The 23,788-nt window shown below is 36.1% G+C and overlaps 1 protein-coding gene across 14 annotated transcripts in view; it reads right to left on the bottom strand.

The window, feature by feature from the left end:
• Window positions 1-23,788, bottom strand: part of SYT14 (synaptotagmin 14) — a 202,131-nt gene that overhangs the window by 118,084 nt on the left and 60,259 nt on the right. For all 14 annotated transcript variants that reach the window (XR_013529623.1, XM_002760561.6, XM_003735228.6 and 11 more), the window contains one exon: window positions 20,111-20,326. Coding sequence is in view for 13 of the 14 variants with exons in the window: in XM_002760561.6 (XP_002760607.1) it covers window positions 20,111-20,326 (216 nt within the window). In the remaining variant the exon portion in view is untranslated. The remainder of the gene's footprint in view (window positions 1-20,110; window positions 20,327-23,788) is intronic.

The following is a 23,788-nucleotide window of genomic DNA, read 5'->3' on the forward strand; positions in this document are numbered from 1 at the left end:
GAAAAGGGGAGGGCCAGTGGGAGGGGACCGTGGGGAGGGATAGCCTGGGGAGAAATGCTAAATGTGGGTGAAGGGGAGAAAGCAAACAAAACACACTGCCATGTGTGTACCTATGCAACTGTATTGCATGCTCTGCACATGTACCCCAAAACCTAAAATGCAATAAAAAAATAAATAAAATAAAAATCCTATAAGAAAATCTAGGAAAAACTCCTCTGGACATTGGGCTAGACAAAGAGTTTGTGACCAAGACATCAAAAGCAAATACAACAGAAACAAAAATAGACAAATGGAACTATATAACCTAAAAGGCATCTGCACAGCAAAAAGAGTCAACACAGTCAACAAACAACTTGAAGAAAGGGAGAAAATATTTGCTAACTGTCCATCTGATAGAGGAATAATAATACCCAGAATCTACGAGGAATGCAAGCAGAACTCCTTAAATAGCCCTATTAAAAAGTGGGCAAAGGAAACGAACAGACATTTTGCAAAAGAAGGCATACATTTGCAAATGGCCAACAAGCATATGACACCAGTCAGAATGGCTATTATTAATAAATCAAAAAATAGCATTTTGCTGAGGATGTGGAGAAAAGGGAATGCTTATATACTGTTGGTGAGGATGTACATTAGCCTCTAAGGAAAACAGTATGAAGATTTCTGAAAGAACTAAAAGTAGGTCTACCATTCAATCCAGCAATCTCAGTACCAGGTATATACCTAAATGAAAAGAAATCATTATATCAAAGAAGATACCTGCATTTATATGTTTATCACAACATTATTCACAGTAGCAAAATATGGAATCAATCTAAGTGTTCATCAACGGAGGACTGAATGAAGAAAATGTGGTTTACAGATACCATAAAAATGAAATCATGTCTTTTTCAACAACATGGATGGAACTGGAGGCCATTAAGTGAAATAACTCAGAAACATAAAGTCTATACCGCATGCTTCCACTTATAAGTGGGAGCTAGGTAATATTTACATGCAGACAGAGAGAGTGGAATATTAGAAACTGAAGATTCAGAAAAGTGGGAGGGAAGATGGGGGGAGTGAGGGATGAGGATTACCTAATGAGTACAATGTACCCTATTCGGGTAATGATTACACTAAAAGCCCAGGCTTCACCACTATGCAATATATCTATGCAACAACACTGTACTTGTGCCCCTTACATGTATCCCTTACATCTATTAAAAAATATATATGTATGTATATATATATATTTATATAAATTTTAACTTCTGATTTTTCTATAAGGAACATCTGTTACTTACACAATAAAAATAAACAGCATTAAAGATTTACTTGGGTGTAACAGTTGTACAAAGATATTTTTCTTACATTATGTTATCTAAGTTATTTCAGTGGAGGAGTTTGGTGCATTAGCATTGAGGGCAGATATTGTGTATTTAAATTTTGGTCCTGCCATACACTTACTATTAACCTTAGACCTAAGTTTCTTAACCTCATTGTGTTTCAGTTTCCTCATCTTCAAAATATGGACCCTAACAGAACTTGTCTCTTACAGTTTTGAAGATTAAATGAGTTCATTTATGTAAAATGTTTACAACAGTGTTTACCATATAACCATTCATAAATTATAGCTATTGTTATTTGCAGAACTATACTTTTTATTAATGTACTAAAAATACAGATTTTTCAGACTTCCAAATATTGTAATCCATCACCTTTAAAAAGCTGTTCACTATGAAATTATAAAAAATATTAGGGGTATATTCTTTGAGAAACAAGTAAAAAAGTTTAAGGGTGTAAATATTTTCCTTATAAAGTTTTATGCTCTATTAAATTTATACTTAATTAAAGAAGCATTTTCAAAGTTACCAATGACCAAAATCCCATGATGTTTTTCAATTACCTACTAAATTCAAAGCACAATGACTAAAAGATTGGTTAAATGATAAAAAGCCAAAACTTTTTTAATACTATCTGGATAGTAAATAACTGTCTTACTAAGACTCAAAATCCATTAAATGATCTTACTTTGGTGGATGGCATTTCAACAACTCAGACTTAAATATAATCTGATTTTCTAGGAAAATCTTTACCCTTATGAGTACATATCAAGCAAAATGAAAGAGATATTCTAAGGCATCAAAACACCTCTTATATTCTCAAGATAAATTGTGACACACATCAGAGATTTCAATGTAATTTATTTTCTCAAATGTAAGAAATCTCAAAAAGAGAGCTCTACATTAAGATTGCTTAGATGAAAGATTTTTCAGAAGTGTACATTAAAATAAATAGAACCTCAATTCCATTTACCCCAAACTAATGATATTCAGTTAATATTTACCTCTTTAAAATGGCTCCATAATTATTTAACATGAATGAAGCCAGAGAAACATACTGCCATAACGTATAATTTATATACTTCTATATTTAACTCTAACAGTCTATCCCCCTTCTCCAATAAAAGTTTGCATTCAGTCAGGTCTCTTTTCTTTTTGCTTCTCAAAACTTAAACCATGATTAATTAATATCTGCCCCAAGAGGGCACAGACAGGACATGTTCTTCTGACATTATCATCTGAACATTTCAATGTATGTTTTCACTATTATAACTGACTTCTACTTTTTTTGTCTCCCTTAATTCTCATTCTAGTTTGTACTACAGCAGTAACTGGAAAGAAAGGATATTTGAACGATCCCATTCCATATTATAACTCAGTTTTAAGGCAAATAAAATTTGAAAATGCAGTAATTTTGGGAGTACTATGAAGAAATTTAAAGAATACATAAATAAATAGTGCAAATGCACAGGCAAGCTTCTATCACAAACAATTAGTAGGATAGAAATCATAAAAGAGCAAACTAGGAGAACTATATATCTGAATTAATCGGTTTCTAATTATTGTCTTCATATTAAGTGTTTAAATAAAAAACCAACAGCACTGATATATTCTTCTGTTCAAGTATTTATTTGTATCTATTAATATTTACACTCTACTTCTTAATGATGGTTTTTTTTTAACTGGGTACTAGAGTCAGAGTCACTTTTATGAAAAACTAAAGTGTGTCTGAGGAGTTAATATCATGAACAAATAAGTATGATTTCTTAAGGTTTCATACTCTAACTCAAGCTAGATTTTCCTCTACTCCCCCTTTTTTACTTCCATTTTTAGAAAGGAAATAAATAACTTAGAAACTTCTAGTGGTAAAGAATCCTTCTACTGGTAAAAGAGGAAAACATAATATTTGAGAATAAGAGACATTTGGTATGGGATAAACCTGATAAAGCACTTAGGGCAATCTAAAGGTAAAAGATGGTGATGAAAAGGTAATACAAGAGATAAAAGTAGTAAGAGCTGGTAGAAAACACTGCTTACTTAACTGTTTCTCCTAAGGCCATGGAAGCAGCTGGTATGCTACTGAAATTCAACTGCATTGATGCCATTCTGTTATGTCGGTACTATACAAAAATATCTGAGTTAGAGGTAAATGATGGCAATGTACTTAAGCTTTCTTAATCTAGCATCTTCAGTTGATTCCAATGACATTCTTCTCTGGGAAAAGGAATGACCACATGAGAAGAGAAAAAAGGAAGATACTTAACTCTGCCATGGTATTTAAATGCTCCACCAGGTATTGCTTTCCTGTTCTACTTCTGGGCATCGTCATTCTCTGCTAGTTGTCCCCTAAATCCTGAAGGTGCTAAAGTGTACAGTAGTCGATAACAAAGGAGAAAGAATAAATTTATCTCCTTTTTGTTACTTTCTTTTAGAAAGAATCCCTGAACAAAAATAGGTGGGCATTACAGGATTGATTAAAACAGCTTTTTCAGGTCTTACAATTACCCCTTGCTCTCCACAGAACTCAGGCATGAATCAGGTAAAAGTTGTAACAGGAAAACAATCTGAGAAACAGATACCAATCTCTGTCAACACTGACCACATTGATATTAAAGGATCCCAAAGGAATATTATGAACAATTCTATGCCCACAAATTTGATAAGCTAGGTGAAATAAACCAATTCCTTAAAACACACAATCTTCTAAAACTCACACAAGAAAAAACAGACAATCTGAATAGGTATATATATCTATTTAAAAATTAAATCAATTATTAATAACTTTCCAAAACAGAAATTTTGGATTCAGTGGTAAATTTTACCAAGTATTTATGGGAGAAATTACACCAGTTCTGTACACTCTCTTTCAGAAGACAGAAGCAGAGTGAATATTTCCTAACTCATCCTATGAGGCCAGCATCACCCTAATACCAAAGACATTACAAGAAAAGAAAACTACAGACCAGTATCTCCCATGAAGAAAGATTCAAAAATCCCAAACAAATGATTAGCAAATCAAGTCCAATAATGAATAAAAACCACAACCAAGTTTCCAGGTATGCCAGGTTAGTTTAACATTTGAAAATTAATGAATGTAATCCAACACATATGAATGAAGAAGAAAAATAATATGATACTATCAACAGATGCAGATAGCAAGCTATATTTAAAACTGCCCCATCCTGGGCAACATGGAAAAACCCCCATCTCTACCAAAAAAAAAAAAAAAAAAAGATAGACAGCATTGTGGTGTATGCCTGTAGTCCTAGTTACTCAGGAGACGGAGGTGGAAGGATCACTTGAGCCTACAAGGTCAAGGCTGCAGTGAGCCATCACTGTGCCACTGCACTCCAGCCTAGGCAAGAGAGTAAGAATCTGTCTTAACAAAGCAAAACAAAACAACACTAAAAACTGCCTTCCCACACTAATTAGAGTTCTATTACTGAGCCAAGTTCACCATGTCTGGTTCCTAAATCTCTCTCAAGAAACTGTTCTTGTGAGTGATCTTCTCTCAGACTCTCCTCCCTGTCCAAAAGTCATGCACAGACATGCCTGAATCCCAACAACAGAGAAAGTTGATGAACTTCCCTAAAACACTCCTCAGCTCATCATACTCAATGATAAAAGACTGAAACCTTACCCTCTAAGATCAAGAAAAAGCCACGCATGCCTACTTTCACCACTTCTACTCAACATAGTACTGAAAGTCTTAGCCAAAGTAATAAGGCAAGAAAACAAAATAAAAGGCATCCAAAGTGAAAAGGAAAAAGTAAAATTATCTCTGCTCACAGGTTTTATAATCTTCTATGTAGAAAATCCTAAAGATTCCACCATAGAAAAAAAACTAAACAAATTAGCTAGAACTAATAAACAAATCATACCAGGTACAGTGGCTCACATCTGTAATCCTAGCACTTTGGGAGGCTGAGGCAGGTGGATCACTTGAGGTCAGGAATTCAAGACCAGACTGGCTAACTAGTAAAAATACAAAGATTAGCTGGATGGACATGGGCATGGTGGCAGGAAACTGTAATCCCAGTTATTGGGAGGCTGAGGCAGGAAAATCACTTGAACCCAGGACGCGGAGGTTGCAGTGAGCTGAGATCACACCACTGCACTCCAGCCTGGTCAACAGAGTGAGACTCCATCAAAAAACAAACAAACCCTAATAACGTAATAAATCCAGCAAAGTAGCAGGATATAAAGTCAACACTAAAAATATCAGCTACATCTCTATACACTAACAATGAACAATCTGAAAAGGAAATTTCTAAGAAACAATCCCATTTGCAATTGCATCAAAAAGAATAAATACTTAGGAATAAACTAAGGAGGTGAAAGACTTGTACAGTGAAAACTGTAAAACATTTCCAAAAGAAATTAAAGATATGAATGAAAAGACACACTATGTTCATGGTTTAGAAAACTTGATATTGTTAAGATGCCAATAATACCCAAAGTGATCTCAGATTAAATGCCATCTCCACAAAATTACAATGACGTTTCTTGCAGAAACAGAAAAACATCCTAAAATTCACATGGAATCTCAAAGAGATCCCAATTCTGAAAAACAGAAACATAGCTGGAGGACTCAAACTTCTTGATTTCAAAATGTACTATAAAGCTACAATAATCAAAACACTGTTGTACTGGCAAAAGACAAACATATTGACCAATAGAATGAAACAGAGAGTCCTGAAATAAACCCTGGCATATATGGTCAAATGATTTTTGACAGGGGGCCAAGACCATGCAATGTAGAAGAACCTTTTCAACAAATGCTCTGAGAAAACGATATCAAAATATAAAAGAATGAAACTGATATCATAAATAAAAATTACTCAAAATGGATCACATCATAACTGTAGGAGTTAAAACTACAGAACTCTTAGAAGAAAACATAGGGAAAGAACTTCACAACATTAGATTTGGCAGATTTCTTGGATATGACACCAAAGGCACAGACAACAACAAAAAACAGACAAGGCGGACTTCATGAAAATTAAAAATTTTGTCTATCAAAAGATAATATCAACAAGTAAAAAATGCCAGCCCAGAATGGGAAAAAATATTTCCAAACTGTATATCTGATAAGAGATTAATATAAGGAATATATAGAGGATTCTTAAAACTCAAAACCAACCAACAAACAACTTGATTCCCAAATTGGCAAAGGAGTTGGACATTTCTCCAAAAAAGATACACAAATAGTCAATAAGTACATGAAAAGATGTTCAGTGTCACTACTAATTAAGGAAATGCAAATCAAAACTACAGTAAGATACCACCTCATACCTATTAGAATGGCTATTATTTTGAAAAAACAGACAATAATAAGTGTTAGTTAGGAGATTAAGAAATTGGAACCTTTGTATGCTACTGGAGGAAATGTAAAATAGTATAGACACTGTGGAAAACAGTACGGCCATTCCTCAAAAAATGAAAAATAGAATTACCATATATCTACCAATTTCATTTCTGGGTCCATTCTCAAAAGACCTGAAAGAAGAGTTTCAAAGAGGTATTTGTACACCCATGTGCATAGCAGCATTATTCACAACAGCTAAAACAGAAGCAACACAAGTGTCTACCAGTGGATGAATGGTTGAGCAAAATATGGCACATGCACAAAACAGTTATTATTCATCTTTAAAAGGATGAATATTCTGATACATGCTGTAACATGGATGAAACTGAGGACATTATGCTAATTGTAATAGGGTATGATTACAAAAGACAAATAGGGTATGGTCACAAAAAGACAAATAGGGTATGATTCCATTTATATGAGGTACTTAGAGTAGTTAAAAATCACAGAGACAAAAAGTAAAATGGTAGCTGCCAGGGTCGGGGGAAGGGGGAATGGAAAGTTGCTTAAATGGGTATGGAGTTCAGCTCTGCAAGAGAAAAAGAGTTCTAGAGATGGATAGTGGTGATGGTGCACAACAATGGGACTGCAAACTATTGAGCTGTACACTTAAAAATGGTTAAGATGAAACATTTTATGTTATGTGTATTTTACCACAATTTTAAAATTGAAGGGAAAGAAGTAAAAAATTCTGATAAATGCTACAACATGGATGAATCTTGATGACATCATACTGACTGAAATAAGTGAGACAAAAAAGGACAAATACTATATGATTCCACTTATATGAGCTACCTAGAGTAGTCAAATCCACAGAGACAGAAAGTAGAGTATTGGTTATCAGAGGCTGGGATGAGAGAATGAAGAGTTATTTTTTAATGGGAATAGAGTTTTCAGTTAGGATGACGAAAAAAATCCTAGAGATGGAACAGTGGTTACGGTTGTACAACAATGTAAACATACTTAATGACACTGAACTGTACATTTAAGCATTGTTAAAATAAGTTTTGTGCCACATATATTGTATCACAATAAGGGAGAAAAAGAGATGTAGATGGAAAAAATAAAATTCTACACTATCAGGAGGAATTAATCCCATCACATAAAAAGATCTCCAAAACACCAAAGATGTAGTAAAATGAGTCAAGATTATTTCCCCTTCAAATTGGCCGTATTTAAAAGTATACATACCATAAAGAATTCCTTAGAGGAGAGATGTTCATAAATAAAAATCTGCAATTAAGAAAAAAGTTAACCAAAAATCTAAATAAACCATGTATGGTTGACCTTTGAACAGGAGTTTGAATTGTTAGAATCTAGTAATAAACAGATTTTCATCTATCTCTGGCACCTGAGACTGCAAGATTAACCCCTCTTCTTCCTCCTTAGCCTACTCAACAGGAAGTCAAGAATGAAGACCTTTTTGATGATCCACGTCCACTTAATGAACAATAAATATATTTTCTTTTCCTTACAGTTTTTTCTTTCTTTTTTTTATTTTAGGAACAGGGTTTCACTCTGTTGCCTAGGCTGGAGTGTAATGACATGATCATAGTTCACTGTAACCTCAAACTACTGGGCTTAAGTGGCCTCCTGACATGGCCTCCCAGGTAATTAAGATTACAGGCATGGGCCATCATGCTCGGCTAGTTTTTAAAAATTTTTTGTAGAGATATTAAAGGCATGAGCTACTGAGTGCAGTCCCCTTATAATTTTCTTAATAACATTTTCTTTTTTCTAGCTTACTTTACTGTAATAATACAGCATACAACACAAATAACAATAAAAACACGCATTATTTAACTATATTAAGGCCGGGCGCGGTGGCTCAAGCCTGTAATCCCAGCACTTTGGGAGGCCGAAGCGGGTGGATCACGAGGTCAAGAGATCGAGAGCATCCTGGTCTACATGGCGAAACCCTGTCTCTACTAAAAATACAAAAAATTAGCTGGGCATGCTGGCATGTGCCTGTAATCCCAGCTACTCAGGAGGTTGAGGCAGGAGAAATGCCTGAACCCAGGAGGTGGAGGTTGCAGTGAGCTGAGATTGCACCACTGCACTCCAGCCTGGGTAACAAGAGCGAAACTCTGTCTCAAAAACAAAAACAAACAAACAAAAAAAATTAACTATATTATCAGTAAGGCTTCCAGTCAACAGCTGGTTATCAGCAGTTTTTTTAAAAACTAAAGTTTTTTTAGTTAAAATGGACTTAAAGTAAATATAAACAAATAATCAATTACTCTTAAATATTAAATTATAAAAGTAAAATATGGGGAGGAGTTTTCCAAGATGGCATGGTAGGAACAACTCGGGATTGCAGCTCTCAGAGAATGCGCAGAGGGGGAGTCCTAGCCGCATTTCCAGATGGATCTTTGTTGCCCACAGAATGGGGAAATTCCCAGGTGCAGGAGAGACAGGGGAAGCCAGCGCTAGCATAGGCCGTTTCAGCCGGCGCCGCAGCGCAGTAGCACCCCACACAAAACGCGCTGATCTGAGTGCCCTGTTAAACCGGCAATCTGAGACTTGGGAGGGCAGATTAGCATATCCATCTGATTAAACGGGACTTGGACAGTGAGCCAGACAAGGAGATTCCCAGGAAGCAACATTTGAGCCGGTGCAGTGGGCCCCTACACGGGAAATCACACAGATCCCGGTGCCCTACCAGCAGGTGACTAAAACACCTGGGAGAGAGTCAACTGTTCAACTTAAAAAAAAAAAAATAAGAGGGAGAAAGGGCTCTGAGGCAGGGAGCCAGGTGATCAGGCTTGGCAGGACCGACCCCCACAGGGACAAACAAAACAGCCATTGGAAAAGCTCGGGGTTGAGAGTTTCACTGCGGGCACAGCAGAATCCAGGACTGTGCAGCTCTGTGGGGGAGGGGCATCCGCCAATACTGAGGCATTCCACCCCTACTGAAGTACACGCCCATTGCTGACGCAGCCTGCCATTGCCAAGGCAACCCACCATAACAGAGAGACTCCGCCAACAGGGCGGAGCCCACAGCAGCAGGGACTGGAGTGGACCTCAGCAGTCGTACAGCAGAGGGGCTAGACTGGTAGAAGGAAAACTAAGTAACAGAAGTACTTCAGCATCAACAATCTGGGCATACACTCAGAGACCCAATCGAAAAGCCAGCAACCACCCAGACGACAGGTGGATAAATCCACAAAGATGGGCAGAAACCAGCACAAAATGGAGGAAAACACCCAAAACCAAAACACCTTGCCTCCTACAAAGGACCAAAACTCCTCACCAGCAAGTGAACAAAGCTGTACGGAGAATGAGTGTGATGAAATGACAGAATCAGACTTCAGAAGGTGGATAATGAGAAACTTCTGTGAGCTAAAAGAACATGTTCTAAATCAATGCAAAGAAACTAAGAACCTTGAAAAAAGATTTGAAAAAAGATTCGAGGAAATGATAACAAGAATGGACAACTTAGAGAGAAATATGAATGAATTGAAGGAGCTGAAAAACACAACACGAGAACTTCGCGAAGCATGCACAAGTTTCAAGAACCGAATTGACCAAGCAGAAGAAAGAATTTCAGAAGTCGAAGATCAACTCAATGAAATCAAACGAGAAACCAAGATTAGAGAAAAAGGTGCAAAAAGGAATGAGCTAAGTCTCCAAGAAATGTGGGGCTATGTGAAGAGACCTAACCTACGTTTGATAGGTGTACCAGAATGTGACGAAGGGAATGAATCCAAGCTGGAAAATACTCTTCAGGTTATTATCCAGGAAAATTCCCCAACCTAGCAAGGCAGGCCAATATTAAAGTCCAGGAAATACAGAGAACACCACAAAGATATTCCGCAAGAAGAGCAACCCCAAGGCACATAATCGTCAGATTCACCAGGGTTGAAATGAAGGAGAAAATACAAAGGGCAGCCAGAGAGAAAGGTCGGGTCACCCACAAAGAGAAGCCCATCAGACTCACAGCAGATCTCTCGGCAGAAACTCTACAAGCCAGAAGAGAGTGAAGGCCAATATTCAACATCCTTAAAGAAAAGAACTTTCAACACAGAATTTCATATCCAGCCAAACTAAGCTTCATAAGTGAAGGAAAAATAAAATCCTTTGCAAACAAGCAAGTACTCGGAGATTTTGTCAACACCAGGCCTGCTTTACAAGAGCTCCTGAAAGAGGCACTATACATAGAAAGGAACACCCAGTACCAGCCATTCTAAAAACATACCAAATGCTAAAGAGCATTAACAAAAAGAAGAATCTGCATCAACTAACGGGCAAAACAGCCAGCTAGCATCAAAATGGCAGTATCAAATTCACACATAACAATATTAACCCTAAATGTAAATGGGCTAAATGCACCAATCAAAAGACACACACTGGCAAAATGGATAAAAATCCAAAACCTATCGGTGTGCTGTATCCAGGAAACCCATCTCACATGCAAGGATACACAAAGGCTCAAAATAAAGGGATGGAGGAAGATTTACCAAGCAAATGGAGAGCCAAAAAAAAGCAGGAGTTGCAATTCTCGTCTCTGATAAAATAGACTTTAAAGCAACAAGGATCAAAAGAGACAAAGAAGGTCATTACATAATGGTAAAAGGATCGATACAACAAGAAGAGCTAATGATCCTAAATATATATGGACCCAATACAGGAGCACCCAGATATATAAGGCAAGTTCTTAACGACTTACAAAGAGACCTAGACTCCCACACAATAATAGTGGGAGACTTTAACACTCCACTGTCAATATTAGACAGATCAACCAGACAGAAAATTAACAAGGATATCCAGAGCTTGAACTCAGACCTGGAACAAGCAAACCTGATAGACATTTACAGAATGCTCCACCCCAAATCCACAGAATATACATTCTTCTCAGCACCACATCACACCTACTCTAAAATTGACCACATAATTGGAAGTAAAGCACTCCTCAGCAAATGCAAAAGAACGGAAATCATAACAAACAGTCTCTCAGACCACAGTGCAATCAAGTTAGAACTCAGAATTCAGAAACTAACTCAGAACCGCACAGCTTCATGGAAACTGAACAACTGGCTCTTGAATGTTGACTGGATAAACCATGAAATGAAGGCAGAAATAAAGAAGTTCTTTGAAACCAACGAGAACGATGACACAACATACCAGAATCTCTGGGACACATTTAAAGCAGTCTCCAGAGGAAAATATATAGCAATAAGTGCCCACGTGAGAAGAGTGGAGAGATCCAAAATTGACACCCTATCGTCAAAATTGAAAGAGCTAGAGGAGCAAGATCAAAAAAAACTCAAAACCTAGCAGAAGACAAGAAATAACTAAGATCAGAGCAGAACTGAAGGAGATAGAGACATGAAAAACCCTTCAAAAAATCAATAAATCCAAGAGCTGGTTTTTTGAAAAGATCAACAAAATAGACAGACCACTAGCCAAACTGATAAAAAAGAAAAGAGAGAACAACCAAATAGATGCAATAAAAAACGATAAATGGGAAATCACCACAGATTCCACAGAAATTCAAACCATCATCAGAGAATACTACAAACAACTCTACGCACATAAACTAGTAAACCTGGAAGAAATGAATAAATTCCTGGACATCTGTGTCCTCCCAAGTCTAAACCAGGAGGAAGCCGAAACTATGAATAGACCAGTAACAAGGTCTGAAGTTGAGGCAGCAATTAAGAGCCTACCACACAAAAAAAGCCCAGGTCCAGATGGGTTCACAGCTGAATTCTACGAGACACACAAAGAGGAGCTGATACCATTCCTTTTGAAACTATTCCAAATAATCCAAAAAGAGGGAATCCTTCCCAGATCATTTTATGAGACCAACATCATCCTGATACCAAAACCCGGCAGAGACTCAACAAAAAAAGAAAACTCCAGGCCAATATCCATGATGAACATAGATGAAAAAATCTTCAATAAAATATTGGCAAACCAATTGCAACAGCACATCAAAAAACTTATCCATCATGATCAAGTAGGATTCATCCCGGGGATGCAAGGCTGGTTCAACATACGCAAGTCTATAAACGTAATTCACCACATAAACAGAACCAAAAACAAAAACCACATGATAATCTCAATTGACGCAGAGAAGGCATTTGACAAAATTCAACAGCCCTTTATGATAAAAACCCTCAATAAACTCGGTATTGATGGAATGTATCTCAAAGTAATAAAAGCTATTTACGACAAACCAACAGCCAATATCATACTGAATGGACAAAAACTGGAAGCATTCCCTTTGAAATCCGGCACTATACAAGGATGCCCTCTGTCACCACTCCTATTCAATATAGTACTGGAAGTTCTAGCCAGAGCAATCAGGCAAGATAAAGAAATAAAGGGTATTCAAATAGGAAAGGAGGAAGCCAAATTGTCTCTATTTGCAGACGACATGATAGTATATCTAGAAGACCCCATCGTCTCAGCCCAAAAACTCCTCAAACTGATAAGCAACTTCAGCAAAGTCTCAGGATATAAAATCAATGTGCAAAAATCACAAGCATTCCTATACACCAATAACAGACTCAAAGAGAGCCAAATCAAGAACGAATTGCCATTCACAATTGCTACAAAAACAATAAAATTCCTAGGAATACAACTTACAAAGAACGTAAGGGACCTCTTCAAGGAAAACAACAAACCACTGCTCAATGAAATAAGAGAGGACACAAACAGATGGAGAAACATTCCATGTTCATGCTTAGGAAGAATCAATATCGTGAAAATGGCTATACTGCCCAAAGTAATTTACAGAATCAACGCTATCCCCATCAAGCTACCATGGACTTTCTTCACAGAACTGGAAAAATCCACCAGGAACTTCATATGGAACCAAAAGAGAGACCGCATAGCCAAATCAATTCCAAGCAAAAAGAACACAGCAGGAGGCATCACACTACTGGACTTCAAACTATTACTACAAGACTACAGTAATCAAAACAGCATGGTACTGGTACCAAAACAGAGATATAGACCAATGGAACAGAACAGAGGCAGCAGAGGCAACACAACATACCTACAACCATACAATCTTTGATAAACCTGACAAAAACAAGCAATGGGGAAAGGATTCCCTGTTTAATAAATGGTGTTGGAAAACTGGCTAGCCATGTGCAGAAAGCAGAAACTGGACCCCTTCCTGACACCTTACACTAAAATTAACTCCAGATGGATTAAAGACTTAAACATAAGACCTGGCACCATAAAAACCCTAGAAGAAAATCTAGGCAAAACCATCCAGGACATAGGAGTAGGCAAGGACATCATGAACAAAACACCAAAAGCATTGGCAACAAAAGCCAAAATAGACAAATGGGACCTAATCAAACTCCACAGCTTCTGCACATCAAAAGAAACAGTCATTAGAGTGAATCGGCGTCCAACAGAATGGGAAAAAATTTTTGCAGTTTACCCATCTGACAAAGGGCTGATATCCAGAATTTACAAAGAACTCAAATAGATTTACAGGAAAAAAACAAACAAGCCCATTCAAAAATGGGCAAAGGATATGAACAGAAACTTTACAAAAGAAGACATACATGAGGCCAACAAACATATAAAAAAATGCTCATCATCACTGGTCATTAGAGAGATGCAAATCAAAGCCACACTGAGATACCATCTCACACCAGTTAGAATGGCAATCATTAAAAAATCTGGAGACAACAGATGCTGGAGAGGATGTGAAGAAATAGGAACATTTTTACACTGGTGGTAGGAGTGTAAATTAGTTCAACCATTGTGGAAGACAGTGTGGCGATTCCTCAAGGCCTTAGAAATAGAAATTCCATTTGACCCAGCAATCCCATTGCTGGGTATATATCCAAAGGACTATAAATCGTTCTACTATAAGGACACATGCACACGAATGTTCATTGCAGCACTGTTTACAATAGCAAAGACCTGGAACCAACCCAAATGCCCATCGATGATAGACTGGACTAGGAAAATGTGGCACATATACACCATGGAATACTATGCAGCAATCAAAAACGATGAGCTCATGTCCTTTGTAGGGACATTGTTGAATCTGGAGAACGTCATCCTCAGCAAACTGACACAAGAACAGAAAATGAAATACCACATATTCTCACTCATAGGTGGGTGAGAAAAAATGAGAACACATGGACACAGGGAAGGGAGTACTACACTTTGGGGTCTATTGGGGGGAATGGGGAGGGACAGCCGGGGGGGTGCTGGGGAGGGATAGCCTGGAGAGAAATGCCAAATGTGGGTGAAGGGCAGGAAGGCAGCAGAACACACTGCCATGTGTGTACCTATGCAACTATTTTGCACGTTCTGCACATATACCCCAAAAACTAAAATGCAATAAAAAAGAAAAAAAAAGTAAAATATGAATAAAAGGAATAAATAAATATATTTTGGTAGTCCTAATTTTAAGATAACATCTAAGTTAATATGGTATAGCTATAACAGAAAGAAAATGACAGGTGTGTGTGTGTGTGTGTGTGTGTGTATAAGTGATAAGACAAAATTGATGCTGAAAATTATTTTTCAGTGGTGTTTTACATTAACTTGCCACCAAAATAAATAATGTAAATTTAATAACACAGCTTTCCATAATATATAAATATAGCTATGTAATCTCTATGGTAAACTAATAATAAAAAGCTAATAAATAACAAAAGATATTCTAGCAATTTTATACTGAACTTGATCTTCATATAGAATCATCTTTAATAAGCTTCTCCTATCTAATATAAAAATAGAAAGTACTAATTAGTGTGAATGAAATTTCAGAGGTTGGTCTAGCTCATCAATTAAACGAGATATCCACGAACCATATTTGATACTGACCTTTTTAAAATAAAAGAGGTTTATCAGAAGATGGCCTTAAGTTTAAGCGCAACACAGTAAAAATAAATTAAAATTGTGAACAAAAGGATTTGATAAATTAATGTTTCTTTTTCTACAAAAATTTCTTACAGCTATTATCCCTTTTGTAGTTAAAAAAAAAATAGATTAATATGGCCACCTAGAGGAGAAAACATGATCAACAAACATACCATCACATTTTCTTACTTTTTCTAGAATATGTGTATTTCAAATTTATAACATATAACCTGCTCTAAAGGACCAATTGAAGGGGTTCATTTTGTATAAAAGAGACTTAGGGAGAATACTAAAGCAGCAATGATGACCTAATGCGAGCCAAAAAACATTAATTTTGCTGTAAACCTGACAAGCATAGTTTTTGTCTTGTTGTGTGATTTTGGGTTAAAAAAATCAACTTAAAGTCACTTCAATTCTGTAGAATCTTACCTACCACAATACATGGCAATGAAGATTAAACATGACAGCATAACAGAAGCAGAGTGAGGCACACAGCAGAAACTAAATAAATGGCAGTCCTCACTACCTGGTAAAAGTTCTCTTGCACTGTTCTCTCCTAATCCCTCTTCAGGTCCTGTCTTATCTTCTCTACTCCTGCAGATTTGTTTTCAAAATTGGCTATTCCAAAGCTTTTCGACTAGAATTACTTAGGGTGTTGAGAAATGGACTAAAGGTTCCTTATTAGCATTAATGAAATAAAATACTATGCCATGTAAAAAATGTGTTTTTTTTCCTTCTATCTTGTGATGCCCTTTAGTTAACTCATATTAGTCAAGTCTAACCTTTATAAACTTGTGTGATGGTCAAATGCGGACTAAAGGGTCAGAGCAGTAGGAAGTGTTAATTATTCTATTCATCTCTTCGTTTGTGTGTCATTTATTTTCTACTCACACAGGAAAATGAATGAAGTCTTACCAAGAGAACTGTACCCAGCAGTTCTCTTATGTGGGTGATCAGTCACCAAGTAGCAGTTTCTGCAGAGGCAGCTATGCCAAGGTGCAACCACCAGGTGGAGACACAAATCCTCGTCCTTCCCAAATATATACAAGAGGAGAGTATCAGTGGGCGGGAGGGAGAAGGTGAACAGCTGGGTTACAAACAAAACCCCTCAACTACCTTTCTGACTTTGAAAGTTGATAAGGACAGAGTAAGCGGTAAGAAAGTGTAGGCAGCAAACATACACTTCCTTACCACTTACCCTCTCCTTAACAACATTCAATCTGACTTCCTTATCACTCCCCTAAAACTTCAATTGAAAATGAGTGATCAACTTCTACTGGACAAAGGGGTTTAATCTGAATTACCACCCTCCCCAACCACTCTGCCTTCCTTCGTCTTCTAAAACTTTTCTTCCATGGCTGATAAAATATAACATTCTCCTAATTCTCCTCTTTATCTCTTTTACTGTTTCTTCTATTCTTTACATGACACCCTTAATTCCCCTGTCAAAGGAAATGATTTTCTGACGTTTTTTTCTCTACTCCTTCTCCTTCATCAGTTTAATTCATCTTCATAGTTTCTACTCTCTAAGCATATATGATCTGAAAACTTCTCCCTCAAATGCATTCATGATTACAAGCTTGATAGCCATTTCCAACTGCTTAAATATCCTGCCTCATCACATATGTAAAATCACTTACCCTATCTCTTACCCAGAGCTCACTTCCAACCAAACACAGGTCCCTCTCTGGATTTCATATTAAAGACTTCATCATTCTCCTCATCACACATGATGGAAATCAGTCATCTCTGATGCTTCCTTTCTTTTTCCAAATGCTCCAGACACATTCAGTTTCTAAATCCAGTAAGTTCTGCCTCAATAATATCTCTCCTATCCGCCTATGTTTCTATTGCTACTACTGTAATTCAGACTTTTATCATTTTCCACATATACTACCCCAAAGATCTCCTTAACTACTAGTATCTGTTCTGATAACCTGCTTGCTGCTAAATTAATCTTTCTAAAGCACAATGCTGATTATGGTTCCTTACTTAAAAAAAAAAATCTCTTCAGCAAATTCTCACTGGCAAACAAATAAAACCCTATCTTTCTAGTCAGGAGGCACTTCAGGCCTTAGACTTCATCTCTCTTTTCAATTTTATGTCCTATTGCCTCAGATGTATGCATATAGATGCACCTATGTTGGAGTCAAGCGGATTTCTCTCTGTTCCTGAAATATTCTCTAAATTTTATCACACTCTTCTGCTTAAAAACCTTCAAATGGGCTCTACATTTCCTCCAAGACAATATTCAAACTCCTGAGCAAGGCATTCGGTCCTATTACTTGCCCTGTTTTCAAACAAAATTCGAAAGTTAGAGGCACTGAAATACACTTTCTTTTGGATTCATGATTGCATGAAAGCCCTATTCCATGCTTGTTGAAATAATTCTCACTCACATCCAGTTCACCTAGATCCCATTAGACTTCTTCAGATTCCTACCTCCCCAAATCAAAATTGCCTCCTACTCTGTATTTCTTTCTTTTAAGTTTTGTCTTCTTTTTTTCCTTTTCGATATTTCTACTGCACTTTGCTCATGTGACTAACAGACCTCACCATATTATATTACAAACATACTCACTAATTTTCCTCCTCCAGTTTACAGGCTTTTTGAGAGAAACAAGTTTATGATCTTCATATCCACAGTATCTAGCAGTGTGTGACACATAAAAAGTGTTTACAAAAGGTTTTCATGCTTATGAAATAAATAAATCTAATCTCAGAAGGCCTAAAATTAGTCTACTCTTGAGTGTTTCATCAAATAATTTAGGGTGAAAATGTGTAAAAAGTACAGGATAGGTCCTAAACATAAGAGTAAAGTACAATGAGAAGGTGATTCTGGGACACTGGACCACTTGCAGAGGTTAGGGTAAGAATAGTACAAGCACCTAGGCTGTACCTCTCTCCTCACTGCTCTCTCCATAGGCTATAAAGTCATGCTAGACTAACAGAACTGCAGAGAAGTAATCAAGACAGGAGAGGGGTGTTGGGTGAGAAGAAAGAGGAATGAATAGAAAATAAATCCTAAATGTACCCTCAAAAAGAAAATGCACACTCAGGGCTTGCTAATGACTGTTTTCACTACTATTATAATCAACTACATTTACTGATCACTTACCTATTAGTGATCAGACACTATGCTAAAAACTGTACCACATTTATCATTTAATTTTCATGGCAACCCTACCAGTTCAGTATTATTCATATTTTACAAACAATGAAAGAAATCTAAAAACAATGAACTATATTGCCAAAGGTTTCACAGTTAATACATTAAGAGACATGGCCAGAATGTTAACAAGGACCAGATCTTAAAACCCATTCTCTTCCTGCTCTACTATTCATGTACCAAAGGTGTACATAACTTGGGGACTGGTTTTACTGCTTTGCATTATTTAATTAACTTAGTAAGCACATGTCTTGTTTTCCTTAGCATTAAAATGTATTTTTGAGGGTAAAATACATGTGGACTATTTATTTATTCCCTTGCATCTCATAGTCACCATATAGTAGTCACCCAGTATTTGATTGTTATTATATCTGTGTACCAGCAGACATGAGGTGCATTAATCTTTAGTTGGCATGAAGCCAAATACAGTAACAGATGATTTAGCCCCCTTGACAACTGTACATGCTGGTATAAGACTTTTAAGTCAATAGTAATAGGCCCTAAAAAATTAGTCAGAGCTATGAAATCAAGAATAGCTTTTGTTTATGTATAATGATAAAAATGATATATAGGATGTATTATTCTTTCCCTCATATCTGGGTATAAACATAGTAATCATGATGGGTAGCCATACATTCTGTTAAGCAAGTGAATAACTTATTTAAATGTAGAAATAAATATGCTTTAATTAATGGCAAAACACGTCTCATTTATGTCACAGAAAGATATAAAAACATGTAAGTGGACTGACATCTTCTACACAGGTTGAGTTCAAAGGTCAATTTCCACACATACAACAAAATCAATTAGAGACCAATAATCTTTGAAATTACCAAAATCCCTGAAAATCCCTTACACTGCCTTTAAAGCATAATATAATATAGTACCAGCTTTCAATAAATTCATCTCAGACAGTTTTCCCTTCTGCACAAAACAGATTACCATTTCTTCCGCTGTGTGCCATGTGCAACATTTGGCTAGTGTTTAGGGGCCATATTGAATGAAACAGCATACATTTACACACTGGAATCATATTCAACACCGTGAGAGACTTAAACTCTATCAGCTCCTATAACAGGTATAGAGAAACTGATTCCATCTGAGAGAACGGCAGATTCACATCTTCCATATCATGCTTGTTAAGCATATGTTCACTGTGAAATGAGAGCTCCAATTACCACATTACGTAAATTATTTGGTGTTTTGCTTTGGGGTGTTTTGGTATTGGTTTGATTTTTGGCCTGAGCCCAACGATATGAATTTGAATAAATCACATTCCCAGAAATATGACTCTACTGTGTGTGCTCTCTTGTTTATGCTGCAGCCACAGATTCTTAGAATTTCAGGCACAAGTAATCAAATACTACAGTGTGTTATGTAAAAAAATAAAACAACCCATCTTACCTTCATCTATTGATGCTTCACTACTGTATCCATCATACTCTGCAGATAGAGGACTGTATTTCTGCCTTGTTTCCCAAGCATAGTTCTTTTGTCTAGAATCTGCCATTGGTAGTCTTGAATTGTGTGTTCTGGATAAGGCCTCATGATATTTACCCAGTGCTTCATCTTCACTTTCAGAGGACGAACCATGCTCATCTTTGTCCATGTAAGAATTATCTATTTGGAATGACATGAAGAAGAAATAGTTATTTAAAAAGATTTCCCTCCCGTCACCTGGCCCTGCTGGGCCCATCAAATGATAATGTTAACACAATAAAGTATGGAAAATTTGCTGAAGTTATATATATAAACACACATGTATATATATATATATGCAAATACATACAGACACACACACACACACACACACATATATACAACCTGAATTTTCAGATTTAGAGAAATAAAATTTTTTCACATAAGCAGCTCAAGCTTTAGATTTTTATGTTTTAACAGAAAAAGATCAGTCTGTACCTTCTATTATATAAATAATGTTAGTCAAAGGGATTTTTCAACCATGTTACATATAAAGGAAATTATAATACTTACCATTTTACATTTTTTTTAAAGGATAAGCAACACACAAATGAAGTTCTAAGTATTGCCAGTACGTATGGATCTGGGTCAAATAATTCATGTGAAAAGACACATTTCTGGTTCTCGTTTTGGCCAAAATTATCAAAACTGACAATGCTCAGTGCTAGCAGTAAAATACAGCAATGGACAGGTATACACTATTGATGAAATTATAACTGATATTCCTTTCCTAGAGAGCAATTTGGCAAAACATATTAAACTTTTAAATCTGCATAATCTGATCCTTTTTCAGGAATTTACCTATTTCAAAAAATTCAGCCTAATAAATTAACAGATGAATAAAGATATATTTTTGAGAAAATTCACTGTACTGTATTTAATGGCAAAAGAGATAATTTAAATGTCCATCAGTGGGCTTTGTTTAAATAAATTATGATATATCTATTCAATGATATACTATGCAGTCATTTAAATTGAGAATGTGAACGTAAAAGAACTCTCAGGGAAAGAATAACTACTATATCATATTATGAGAAAAAAGGAGGTTAAAAAGTAGAAGTTATAATTATATTCCCATTTGAAAAATATACATACACACACATGTGGCATGTACACACACGCAATGCAGTGTAGGTATGCAGACAAAAATATCTAGAAGGATATACACCAAACTGTTAACACTTACTGCTTGTGAAATGTAGAATTCTAGGAAAACTTTACTTAAATATATTTAACTTTCAAACAAAACTTTCAGGAGTATAAATTTTATATTATTCTAAAAAGTACTAGTTATTACCAGTTTTAAAAAAAGGTAAACATTTTGAAACTGCACCATGGTGTAATTTCCCTAGAATTAGTAAACAATTCTAGAAAGGTGAAGAGACTGCAGCAGTTAAAATTCATTAGTTCAAGCTGGTTATTTTTCTCTTTATAGTCAGTTAAGATCATCTGTAGTAAAAAACCAAGGTCAAAATTTGAGTGGGAGTTACAGAATAAGTAATTTTATAAATACAGGACAGAAACTAATTGTTTAGAGTCAGAAGGAGCTTAGATGTCATCTAGTCTAGTCACAGTTTTTAAATTAGTAAAATAAATCCACAAACCGGTAACACTATCACATATTGTGTCAGTCACATATTGTGACAGTGTTTGCCCAATATGTAGTCAATAGTCACATGTGGCTATTTAAACTAATTAAAATTAAACAGAAATCAGAGCCCAGTTCCCCATGCTATTAGCCACATTTGAAGTGCTCAACAGCCACATGTGTCTAGTGGTTACTGTATGGAACAATGCAGGTATGTAAAACTTTTCTGTTGTTGCAGAAAATACTGTTAGAAAACACTGAGATGACAGAGCTATAAGGCCTCTGACTCCAGTGCAGAGCTGTTACCACTTTGTGGGCTACCATGGTAGGAATCTTAAAGCAAGAGAGGGTTCTGAGTCTCTTGAGGAGGGTAACTAGTCTGTGGTCAAACTTCACCTATTGAAAAACATTACCTAAAGTAACCTGCAATTAGAAATAGAGAAGAAAACCCTCCCTCCTTTTTCTATAACTTATAAAGCCTATGTCAGAACCTAGAATACCAGGTACAAGTAATATTACAGTTCAGCTAAATGAAGGGTTAATCTATGGGTCAAACAACTTTTGAAATGATTTTTGGGAACACTGCATGTGTAAGTTTAGTACTGACTATATTGTGGAATATGTGAGAAATATTTGGTTTCTTTAGGTATTAGCATGCTTCTTAATGAAAACAAATTTAAAAAATTAAAAACCCTATATGCTACTTGTAATGTATTAATCACTAGTGTCTATTCTACCATTATATTCTGAATACAATAATATGTAAACCATTTTACATTATTTTCAAATTTTTGCTACTTTAAGCAGTAAGGCTACCAGAGCTAAACTAGGCCTACCAAAGATCACTAAATCTGACAATAAAAAGACTGCTAGAAAAACAGATTCCCCTGGTCGACATGGTGAAACCCCGTCTCTACTAAAAATACAAAAAATTAGCTGGGCGTGGTGGCGCGTGCCTGTAATCCCAGCTACTCAGGAGGCTGAGGCAGGAGAATTGCCTGAACCCAGGAGGCGGAGGTTGCGGAGAGCCGAGATCGCGCCATTACATTCCAGCCTGGGTAACGAGTGAAACTCCGTCTCAAAAAAAAAAGAAAAACAGATTCCAAAATGGATACATTTTCAAAAACTGACATTTAAGTTAGTGCATCTATCTTGGATTAGCCTCTCCTCTATCATTGTAAAACCATTCATATAGTTGATAAATAGCAGATCCTTATTACGTATGTAGTCATAGCAGAACTGAAAAATCTTCCTTGTTACTGCTACGTGGCTTTTTGTTATTTTATGAGAGTATGACTTTATAGAAAATTCCAGATGTGTATTTTATAAACAAAAGCCAGTGTACTTTTGGCCTTGTGATGAAATCAGCAATAAATGGATGTGACTAAGAGATTACCAGAAGTAATTATTAGCACTATGAGCGAGCGGCTAGTAACGTTTTGAAAAATTATCTCAAGTACTATGATTGAAAACTATAAATGCTTAATTAGAACCTAATTCTATAAAGAGAACTCATGAATAATTAATAGATGATTCATGTATACTTACTGTAAATAGGGCAGTAATATAAAAATTTTAATGTATGGGCAAAATGAATAAAAATGTATCCTGAACGATGTTATTGAATAAAATAACATCTATTGCTCTCCAGGAAAAAATTAAACTTTGATATAAATTCTTATTAGGATAGATACAAAGAGCAATATTGTATAAGGGGCTTCAGAGTTAGTTATATAAAAATTTCAAAGCAACTACAGCACATCAAATAAACTCCAAATAAAGCATGTAAGAAAACCATGAAGTTTCTGGTTGTAAACTAAATGGACATTAAGAAAAACTAGGGCTGCTGAAAAATTGGCCAAATAATGCAGGGACCAGGGGCAATACTTAGTGGTACAAATATCATGAATGCTCTTGAAATGATTTTAGAAAAAATATTGAATGACTTTAAAAATGTCTCCCAGTAAAAGGATTCAAGAACATCTTCAATTTAGACACATGAATAGGAAAGCTGA

The sequence above is a fragment of the Callithrix jacchus genome, chromosome 19 (assembly GCF_049354715.1).
Source record: "Callithrix jacchus isolate 240 chromosome 19, calJac240_pri, whole genome shotgun sequence".
Classification (NCBI taxonomy): domain Eukaryota; kingdom Metazoa; phylum Chordata; class Mammalia; order Primates; family Cebidae; genus Callithrix; species Callithrix jacchus.